Here is an 11497-nt window from a genome sequence, read left to right on the forward strand (position 1 = left end):
CAGAAAGGAACAAAAACATCTGTTTTGGAATATTTGTGCCACATTTGCTATTTTACTTGAAGACAACTTTAGGTTCACATCTTAACATTTTGTGGACCAGATGTGCAGCATCATCACCTGAAGTGAACCACATCTGTATCTGGGAATGTTTCTAATAAATGAAATTGGAAAGCGAGAGGAAGGATTCACTGTAATATAAGTTTTAATTTAATATAAGATTCATGAGAGAGATTCTAGAACAAAGTGAGTCGGTGTCTTTCTTTGAATCAACAGCCTTCACTGTTCTGACCCAGTTTGTATTATTCTAATGTGGGTCATGCTGATTCTTTTGACTATTTTTAATAGTTCTATGTATTTTCACTTGTGTGTATTTTCTTTGTGAGTCACTTTGATGCAGTGATTGAATGTGTTGATATCGTCACTCAGCTCCCTGCCCATGTGAGTGTTGTGTTGCAACAAGAAGAAACGTCTGAGCTGTTTATTCTCAGCAGGAGATGGGGGGGGGGGCGGATGAGTAAAAGCTCAGTGATTCATAGACACTCTGTGTTTCCTCAGGGCGATGACATCCGTGGTCATTTTTAGAACTCGGGTGTGGTGAGTGTTGCCAGATCTGAACCGGTGGGTCAGGGTTCCTCTCCGGGTCCTCCCTTGTACACAGTGATGTCATCACTATCAGGCCGCCTCTGAATCAAGATAAACAACATGACCGCTCTATCAGCTACAACCAAATCAGCTCTATCGCCACCTGGTGTCTGGCTGCAGTATAACACCTCCTCCATGTTAGCAGATGGGACATGGAGCAAACTAAAATAATCAGAGTAGACGTTAAGTTTTGTCAAAGATGTTTCTGTCATTTCAGAAACTTACCAGCAGCAGCAACACACAAACGACAATATGCCTGACACACAAAGTGCTCATGATCTGTTGCAACTAGGGTTGCAAAGGGGCGGAAAGTTTCCGGTAAATTTCCGGAAACTTTCCATGGGAAGTTAAGCTCGGGAATTTGGGGAATTTTGAAAGAAAAAAAAAAACTACGCAAATTAAACACTAAGCTATAAACACATCATTCAAAACTCTATGTTAAAGATGTATGGAACGTTGAGTTCCAACCCTCCACTGGTCATTCTTCCATCACATGCACAGATAACTCCCAGCATGCTTCACTCTACAGCAGGGCTATTGAGGCCTGCTGTAGAGTGAAGGACTAGTCAGGTAAGTTTCCATGATATTACTGGGAAATATATGAGCATGCTGATTGAGGATTGTTCATCTGTTCATCTAGACTATTAACATTCATTTATCCATCAATTGTAAAATATGTTTACAGACGATTCCAATTGTTTGGCTAACTATTTATATCTCTGGCATTGCATTAGTGTTTTTTTACAAACTTTGTTCTCATCTTATTCTACAGAACAATGCCACGTGCACTCTCTCATGTGTGGAGACATTTCACCCCATCCAATGTAGAAGGAAAGGCTGTGTACATTAGCAAATACTGTGCAAAGACCTATGTTAAGAATGACACAACGATGCAGAAGCATATAGTCAAGTGCCCAAAGTTTCCTCAGAGCTCAAATCAGCCTATGACAAAACAAAATGTTTATATTTATGTCTGTATATGACAAGGTAAATACAGTTAGTATAAATTACCCACAACATTTCCAGTTTATTCCCTTTAATTCCCTTTAATTCCCGTATATTCCCGTTAATTCCCGTTAATTCCCGATAATTCCCATGGAAAGTTTCCAACTTTGAATATACCCGGAATTTTGCAACCCTAGTTGCAACACTCATGTGCTCAAAGTGCTGACTTTATTAAAATATGCATGACTATGAGGACATTTGGCAGATCCATGTCATGATTCATGGCAGCACATATCACTATCAGTGGGGGGGTTTCACATGATGGCCTGTGAGATTGTGACCAAATAAAAAGCCGCTCACGTTCATCATTTGTAAACTGATTTGCTCAGTTCAGCGTTTGCAAAAAATATGAACATGCACGACACTGATCAATATAATTTAACAAAGCGCTTCAGTAGTCTTATTACTTAGTATTTGTTTTCTATCTCAAAGACAATATCTGATAAAGTAAAGTCGAATGGAATTCAGGCCACGTTTACCGAAGAATCACCACTGGCTGCAGAGGGCGCTGTTGCTTAGTAAAGTGACACAGTGTTCACTGCTACAGTCTCTCACTGACCTCTAAGATTCATAACTGTATTTAGAACGTCTTGTGCAACGAGTTTTTGAATTGATACGTAACCTTCAGCTGTCGGTTTACACTGAAGCTGAGAAATAAAAACTTCAGGTCGAGAGGTTTAATAAACGCACATTGAACAAAGGAGGTTGAAGTTGTTCTTGAAGGAACCGGGGCTCGAACCACCTGCATTGTGACCAGTGGACGACCCGCTCGACCTCCTGAGCCACAGCACGTGTGTGACAGCAACAGATCAAATACTGATGAAGAACTCCCAGTGTATAAAAACCACAACAATAAAAATATCCAGTTTGAATTATTTAATTGAATGAAAAACAAGTTATTTGAACAAAAAGCACTTTTTCTGTCGTGATGAACCATAAGTGATCTTTATATTCCTCAGTTTTCACTTTACACTTCACCAAACCTGAAGTACACATAATATATGTGATCATATTGTGGGAAGTCCAAATTTTCACAGTTTCTTCTCGATTTTTTCTTTGTATATTGTAGTTTTATTAAACTTCCTGTTCTGTTCAACTCAAATCAAGTCTCTTATGTGAATTTAAAGAATCCAGTTGTAGTGTCATGTATCAAATCAAGTTTGTTCATGCAGAAAAATACATTGTCAAAAAATACAATAACATAAAGTAGTAATAAAATCCTAATACATAATACAAAAATCTTGTTCAACAATAAAAAAGTTATGTCATTAAACTGAATGACACCAGTGCCAATACTCAGTATCAGATTCATGAGCTGTTCAGCTATAAGATGATTTTCACATTTTTCCACACATTCTTTTCACCAGAATTATTAATAGTAACGATCAGAGTTAATATAAAACTGCTGTTAAATAGACTCAGTAAGATAGTTTAATGTTTAGTTAATATCTGTTCATTATTCTGTTGAAATCTTCCCAAACAGTCATTTTAAAGCCTCAAGTTACTGTAAAACATACAAAGCTTATTAATGAGTGGTGATAAATAACCAAAGAGAATTTATAATATATAAAACATAAAATAAAATACATTATAAAGCCTGAATCAATGAGCAGAAACCCTAACCCTCCACAAGAAAAGCCCCAAATGTGGATTTGTAGATCAGTTCATAGCCGGCTCCGATCCGGACGCTCACGTGATCTCCCTCCGACAGCTTGAACTGCCCCCCCACGCTCACGGTCCCGAACTCCTGGTGAGGACACCACAGCCCGTCCCTGGAGGAGGTGAGGACCTTGCTGTCCGGGTAATCATCGTTCCAGCGGTGCAGCTCCATATAGAACATGTTGAACAATGCGGTTTGGGAAACATTGACACAACTCAAGGAAGTCCTGATGTAGATGTAGTAGATTCCGTCCTCAGGAATGACGATGGCTTGTCTCTCTGGGTCGTAGCGTTGATCTGAGAAGAGGATCTCTTCCCACCTGATGTACCCGTCAGTGCTGCTCTCCGTGTGCTGGGAACCTGCAGGACGAGGAAGAAACAGTAAATCATCCAGCGTTTGACACAGATATCGACACCACGGCTCCAAAAGTGAAGCCACAACATCTCCATCGCCCCCTGGGGGTTGTTCAGATCCAGTTGTCTCACAGATCTTTTAAGATGTGAGTGGTGCATTCGTTCATTACGTCTCTTCCATCTGGTCTGTACGTGCACGCAGACTTTCACTGAGCCTTCACATGATGATGAATCAGCTTCACTTGTTGTGCAATGTGCTCGTAGTGGTTCCCGGTTCCCGAGGTCAGAGGTCAGATGTGACCACAACATTTAGAGCATTAACACAAGTTTGAAAGAGAGATTTTAAAGAGTAGTGAAGGAGGTCAAAGCTTCAGGAGCGTCAGGACGTTCTCTCACTTTAACACAGAGCTTGAGCTTTTAAACTTTTAAACTTTTAAACTTTTGAGCTTTTACACACGTAAAAAAACCTTTACAACATCTGGAGGAAAGAAACAGTGAAACACATCATATGTGATATGTAAAGAGAAAAACTTACTGAGGTGAATGTTGAATCTTTTCTTTCCTGTAGATGAGAATGTGAAAAGCGACAGGTTCAAAATCCAGCTCATAATATCACAGAGAAATAAAAAGCTTGATCTATGTTATGAGGCAGAAACATGACGAAACAACTTAAGATTAAATGTAATATTTAATAAGATGAAGTGAAGGGGTGACCTGCAGCATGCTGTCTCTCCAGAAGAGGCTCGGCTGCTCTTTGCTCACCTGAGCTCTAAAAGCAGAGAAGAACACATTTATAATAAATTAGTAAAAGACAGCTTTCTTAACACTGAGCGATGAATTAACATATAAACAGAATAATAATTGAAGTTCCCTCACGATTCAAATCACAATAGAAATCACAGACTCCTCAAAACATCAGAGTGCAGTTCAATCTGAGTCAAATCAGATAAATCAACACACGTCTCTCCTGCTCTGTTAAGCTTTGGTGTTTTTGGTTGGTGATGTTTTCCCTGAACTATGGTCACAGATCCCTCTGCTCATTGAAGGGTTTCCAACAGAGAGCTGAGATGTTTCAGTGCAAACCGGAGCAGATACCAGTGAATCAATGCTGTCATGAGAATAAGTGTGAAATCAGATCCCAGTCGGGAACAGGAGGAGACCGAGCTGCTCAACAGGTTTGATGGAATCCAGCTGAGGGAGAAAGTCAAATGTTCCAGAGAAAAAACATTTGGAAATGGTTTGAATTCTGTGTAAATGAACGAGGATGATGTTTGGATAAGAGCTCAGGTTTCATCTCAGAGTTTCTAAACCTAGAGTTTACTCAGGGAGAAGTGTTACAGCTCGCAGCAGCTGTTCAGCTCATTGACTTCAGGTTAGTCTCTCATCGGGTTTCAGCTCCTCCCTGGATCACACGCAGCCAGAACTCTGAGGGAAAACTCTGCACATGAGGAGAAAGTTCAGGAACTCACTTGGTGATCTGGTTTCCTGAGCTCAGCCCAGAGGGAGAAGATGTAAAGTGCCGAGCAGCCGAGGAGCAGCAGCACGGTGAGGAGCCGGAGGCGCGTCTCCTGTCGCTTCATGTCCTGGCAGTGTCTGAGGAGGATGCACACGGGCTGGTCCTCGTCCCAGCAGGGGGTCGTCACTGTGTGGGCCATGGCAGCAGCTCGGTGTGGTCTGTGTCCAGGCAGCGTGGAACCGGCAGCTCTTTATAATCATGATCCATGCAGTCATACACCAGCAGCCGCCTACACCTCAGTCCTCTGTGGAGTTGCCTCATCTGTCCATGTGTGTGGAGGGAGAGAGGAGGAGGAGGAGGAGGAGGGGGAGGAGGAGGAGGAGGAGGAGGAGGAGCAATGACTGGGTTCGTGAATGAATCATGTGACTGTGGAGACGCCTCTCGTGCAGTATCATAACAATGACTGAGCTAAAAATAGATCTGATGTCATAGAGAAAACTCAGGAGACGAAACACATGTCGCTCGTCAGAACATTTGTATGCAGTGAAATTCTGTCTGGAGATCTCTGATCAGTTTCCTGATACACGAACATTACAGTATGTTGTGGGATTATATTGCTGCTGGGAAATGTTTTTACTCTGTGGTCAAATCCAGAAGAGATCAGAGACAGAGATGAGGTTCTTTTTGGCAATTCATAGCAACAAGCTGTAAACACAACACTGACTTCTCATCCAGGAGTAGACCAGATGAGCTGGTCCGTCCTCGTCCTCAGGATCCAGATGTGTAAATCCATTAAGTTGTTTTGCATTTCAATAAAAAAACCAAGCAACCAACAAACAGTGATGTCAGTGAAACCTCTGGAATCAGTGAGTGACGAGTGATCTGCTCAATGAAAGCAGATGAAATGTGTTTGTGGAGGAAGCTCGACTCAAAGAGACAAAGCTTCACTTCTGGTTACAAGACCGAGAGAAATCTGCAGCAGATGGACACACACACACACACACACACACACACACACACACACACACACACACTTCTGCTGCTGTTTTATTGATATGTGGGGGGGGGGTAGTTGTCCTCATATCACAGGACATTGGCTGTTTGAGTTTCAGCCACTGGGACGAAATGAAGGGAAACTCTTTGAGAACTGGTTCAGGATGTAAATTAATTTTCTTCTTGACGTTTCATAAAGATCTTGATGAAAACAGTTTTGATCCTGGAAGCAGCAACGAGATGAATCCACATCGAACCAAACATCCCATAATCTGTTGCAACTGATCCCTTGTTCATATAGTGTTGTTGTGATATATTGTAGTTTGTCCTTCGTGTTTTATGAAGTGTAGTAACTTAGTGTAGTGTAGTGTCATCTGTTCATCTAGCCTATTTCCATTCATTTATCCATCAATTGTAAAATATGTTTACAGACGATTCCAATTGTTTGGCTAACTATTTATATCTCTGGCATTGCATTAGTGTTTTTTTACAAACTTTGTTCTCATCTTATTCTACAGAACAATGCCACGTGCACTCTCTCATGTGTGGAGACATTTCACCTCATCCAATGTAGAAGGAAAGGCTGTGTACATTTGCAAATACTGTGCAAAGACCTATGTTAAGAATGACACAACGATGCAGAAGCATATAGTCAAGTGCCCAAAGTTTCCTCAGGGCTCAAATCAGCCTATGACACAACAAAATGTTTATATTTATGTCTGTATATGACAAGGTAAATATAGTTAGTATAAATTACCCACAACATTTCCAGTTTATTCCAGTTAATTCCCGTATATTCCCGTTAATTCCCATGGAAAGTTTCCAACTTTGAATATTCCCGGAATTTTGCAACCCTAGTAGTAACTAAGTGTAGTAACTTAGTGTAGTAACTTAGTGTAGTAACTTAGTGTAGAAACTTAGTGTAGTAACTTAGTGTAGTAACTTAGTGTAGTAACTTAGTGTAGTAACTTAGTTTAGAAACTTAGTGTAGTAACTTAGTGTAGTAACTTAGTGTAGTAACTTAGTGTAGAAACTTAGTGTAGTAACTTAGTGTAGTAACTTAGTTTAAAAACTTAGTGTAGTAACTTAGTGTAGTAACTTAGTGTAGTAACTTAGTGTAGTAACTTATTGTAGTAACTTAGTGTAGTAACTTATTGTAGTAACTTAGTTTAGAAACCTACTGTAGTAACTTAGTGTAGTAACTTAGTGTAGTAACTTAGTTTAGAAACTTAGTGTAGTAACTTAGTGTAGTAACTTAGTGTAGAAACTTAGTGTAGTAACTTAGTGTAACTTAGTGTAGTAACTTAGTGTAGTAACTTAGTGTAGTAACTTAGTGTAGAAACTTAGTGTAGTAACTTAGTGTGGTAACTTAGTGTAACTTAGTGTAGTAACTTAGTGTAGTAACTTAGTGTAGTAACTTAGTGTAACTTAGTGTAGTAACTTAGTGTAGTAACTTAGTGTAACTTAGTGTAGTAACTTAGTGTAGTAACTTAGTGTAGAAACTTAGTGTAGCTTAGTGTAGTAACTTAGTGTAGAAACTTAGTGTAGTAACTTAGTGTAACTTAGTGTAGTAACTTAGTAGGGTAACTTTGTGTAACTTAGTGTAGTAACTGAGTGTAGTAACTTAGTGTAACATAGTGTAGTAACTTAGTGTAGAAACTTAGTGTAGTAACTTAGTGTAACTTAGTGTAGTAACTTAGTGTAGTAACTTTGTGTAACTTAGTGTAGTAACTGAGTGTAGTAACTTAGTGTAACTTAGTGTAGTAACTTAGTGTAGAAACTTAGTGTAGTAACTTAGTGTAACTTAGTGTAGTAACTTAGTAGGGTAACTTTGTGTAACTTAGTGTAGTAACTGAGTGTAGTAACTTAGTGTAACTTAGTGTAGTAACTTAGTGTAGAAACTTAGTGTAGTAACTTAGTGTAACTTAGTGTAGTAACTTAGTGTAGTAACTTTGTGTAACTTAGTGTAGAAACTTAGTGTAGTAACTTAGTGTAGTAACTTAGTTTAGAAACTTAGTGTAGTAACTTAGTAGGGTAACTTTGTGTAACTTAGTGTAGTAACTGAGTGTAGTAACTTAGTGTAACATAGTGTAGTAACTTAGTGTAGAAACTTAGTGTAGTAACTTAGTGTAACTTAGTGTAGTAACTTAGTGTAGTAACTTTGTGTAACTTAGTGTAGTAACTGAGTGTAGTAACTTAGTGTAACTTAGTGTAGTAACTTAGTGTAGAAACTTAGTGTAGTAACTTAGTGTAACTTAGTGTAGTAACTTAGTAGGGTAACTTTGTGTAACTTAGTGTAGTAACTGAGTGTAGTAACTTAGTGTAACTTAGTGTAGTAACTTAGTGTAGAAACTTAGTGTAGTAACTTAGTGTAACTTAGTGTAGTAACTTAGTGTAGTAACTTTGTGTAACTTAGTGTAGAAACTTAGTGTAGTAACTTAGTGTAACTAAGTGTAGTAACTTAGTGTAGTAACTTTGTGTAACTTAGTGTAGTAACACTGAACCGCAGCTGATCAGGATTTTCCCAGTTATGAATCTGGTCTCCTCCATGTTAACGGCTTGTAAAGTACAGAGTGAACACATGTGTATGATTCTCCATGTTGTGTTGTCCACTGGTATCTGATCTCCTAACTTCTCCACCCTGACTCCGACCATCTGAAGCACATTCAAACCCAGTCGCAGTGATGTGGATGGAGCCTGAAGATAAACATGGAGTGAAACCTTTGAGTGACTGTGGATGAGACGTCAGCGTGAAGCTGTGAAACATCAGAGGAGAAGGACACAGGACAAACAGCTCATCTCTACACATCCTTTATCCACCGGACTCAGGTTACAGCAGCCGTGAGGCTCCAGCTGGTTTCCTCTCACAGAGACTAGCGGCTGTGGTCCTGGACCCACTGACAGAGCCGGACGCAGTAGGTCTGAGGACTGACGGTGGAGGACGAGCGGCCCGGGTGTCTCAGCCTCTTCCACAGGTGCTCCAGCCGCTTCTTAAAACCATAAACCGTGAAAATGTCAATGATGCCGACGAAGTAGCGCTGCTCGGGCCCGTCGATGACGTGCAGAGGGTTCTTCAGGTTGGGGAGCAGACGTCGGTTTTGGGCCCTGAAGTCCGGGAGCTCGGTGGCGTCGCTGCCTGGCCCAGCGGGTCCCGGGCAGGAGGGAGGCCAGCTGCTGCTCGAGGCTTCTCCAGCTCCAGCTGAGGAACCTCCTCCGTCCTCCTCAGGGAGAAGCAAGATGGAGTCGTCCTGTGGGACCTCACCGGGGACAGCCACCGGGCTGGAGCCGGGGTTCACCGATCTGAGGGACAGGGGAGAGAGAGGGATGATGATGATGATGATGATGATGATGATGATGATGATGATGATGATGATGATGATGATGATGATGATGATGATGATGATGATGATGATGATGATAGGAACTACTTTCTGTTTTAAGATGAAGGTGCAAACAGGCTGAGGCACAGGTTCTCAGCACAGACGTCATGATTGACCGCTGACAGAGAGGGGTCAGCACCATAGATATCATATATAAACACTAGATGTCTCGGCCGCTTTGCCGGCCAACAGAGTCGAACGTCACCACATGGCGGCCATCTTGCTGAGGTCGGCTCGCTCACCCATAACATTGTGTTTTAGTGCTACGTACTTTTTAAATAACCATAACTTGCTCAATTTTCAACCGATTTGTAAACTGTTTGGTTTGTTATAAACTTCAGAGATGTAGCTATGACACTGTATACTTATGAATAATTATGTTGTTTTTCTAAACAATTTAATAATTTATGCAGTGTCATAACTACATCTCTGACGTTTATATCAAACCAAACAGTTTACAAATCGGTTGAAAATTGAGCAAGTTATGGTTATTTAAAAAGTACGCACCATTACAACACAATGTTATGGGTGAGCGAGCCGCCTGCAGCAAGATGGCCGCCATGTGGTGACGTTCGACTCCATTGGCCGAGGCATCTAGCCTTATATATGTCTATGGTCAGCCCTATGTTCCCACATTTCTAGATTTTTCTGAAAATTGGGGTTAGGGTTAGCGGTGTTGAGCTCAAGAGAGTTTGGAAGCTAGCTAGCTCCTTCAAATCGCCAGCTACGGAATGGTGAACCCTTGACTACCAGGCAGGGGTAGAACTCGGGGAACTGTAGGAACATAGGGCCTAATTTTGTCATCCATCTTTGTCATCCATCTTTATTTTTATACTCTCTCTCTCTCCCTCCCTCCCTCTCTCTCTCTCCCTCTCTCTCTCCCTCTCTCTCACTTCTTGGTCCTCACGATGAGCGTGGCGAAGGACAGGCTCTGGTGGCGCTCGTCGTTCTGTAAGTCCTGATGTCCCAGGAGGAGACTGTAGTCCAACACGTTGAGCCGCCGCAGGAAGTGTGTGTCGATCTCCAGCTGCCGCAGGAGCCATGGACGCTGCCGGTCTGCAGACACACACACACACACACACACACACAACAATACATCTCAGAATGCACAGGGTTTGTTTGTGTCTGCACGTGGTTCCTCTCACTCGCTCATTTACCAAGTGTGATGTGCTGCCCTTCAAAGTTCAGATCTTTGAGAACCACAACGATCGGGCTTCCCTCCGGCGCCGGCTCCGTCCAGCGACTCACCTCACAGCCTTTGATGTCGTACCTGGTAACACAAAACACACAACGACCCTGTGATGGAAATCTGGAGACACAAGAGGCTGGAAACAACAAAGTTATCTACGTGTATTTAATAAGGGGCTTTCTGCAGAAAGGATCAACACAGGGAAACCACAAGGATCTCAGAGTGAAGAGAGAGAACAGTCAGATACAAGGGTCTCATACAGGAGGACTGAGGGCTGACAGGTTCCACAGGTGGGGGAAGGAGAGGAATCATGAGTCTTCCTACAGAGAAGAGGTCCAGCACCTGGTGGAGTGGTGCACCGACAACAACAACCTGGCTCTCAACACTAAGAAGACCAAAGAGCTCATTGTGGACTTCAGGAAGAAAGGTGGCACACACACACCCCCCCCATCCATATCAACAGGATGGAGGTCGAGCGTGTCACCAGCTTCAAGTTCCTGGGTGTCCACATCTCTGAGGACCTCTCTTGGACCCTCAACACCTCAACCCTGATCAAGAAACCACACCAGCGTCTCTTCTTCTCCCCTCCTCCAACCACTGAACATTTGTACATTTGCACTGACTGTTACTTTGTTTTTTTTATACTGTATTATCCCGCCTATAGTGTATTCATATTTATATATATTTATATTTTTATCCTGCTCATAGTGTATTCATCGTCCTTATATCTTACAATTCCTGTTAATACTGTTATATTCCATATATATTTCTACTGTACAGATCTTATTTATTACATTTTCACATTAATATGCACAATAC

General features: G+C 41.5%; 2 protein-coding genes across 3 annotated transcripts in view; both read right to left on the reverse strand.

Moving 5' to 3' along the window:
- Positions 1-2508: 2508 nt before the first annotated feature.
- Positions 2509-5413, reverse strand: LOC133012000 (uncharacterized). The gene is made up of 4 exons (XM_061079958.1): positions 5130-5413; positions 4375-4429; positions 4196-4222; positions 2509-3666 (listed from the first exon to the last, which is right to left on the reverse strand). The coding sequence occupies exons 1-4, from the start codon at positions 5313-5315 to the stop codon at positions 3266-3268; spliced, it is 669 nt and encodes a 222-aa protein (XP_060935941.1). The 5' UTR covers positions 5316-5413; the 3' UTR covers positions 2509-3265.
- A 3491-nt stretch (positions 5414-8904) lies between these two features.
- Positions 8905-11497, reverse strand: part of pip5kl1 (phosphatidylinositol-4-phosphate 5-kinase-like 1) — a 4497-nt gene continuing 1904 nt past the window's right edge. For both annotated transcript variants that reach the window (XM_061074375.1, XM_061074382.1), the window contains 3 exons: positions 10647-10759; positions 10383-10545; positions 8905-9409 (listed from right to left, as the gene is read on the reverse strand). In XM_061074375.1, coding sequence (XP_060930358.1) covers positions 8983-9409; positions 10383-10545; positions 10647-10759 — 703 coding nt within the window. In that variant the 3' untranslated portion in view covers positions 8905-8982. The remainder of the gene's footprint in view (positions 9410-10382; positions 10546-10646; positions 10760-11497) is intronic.

The sequence above is a fragment of the Limanda limanda genome, chromosome 1, assembly GCF_963576545.1.
Source record: "Limanda limanda chromosome 1, fLimLim1.1, whole genome shotgun sequence".
NCBI lineage: Eukaryota > Metazoa > Chordata > Actinopteri > Pleuronectiformes > Pleuronectidae > Limanda > Limanda limanda.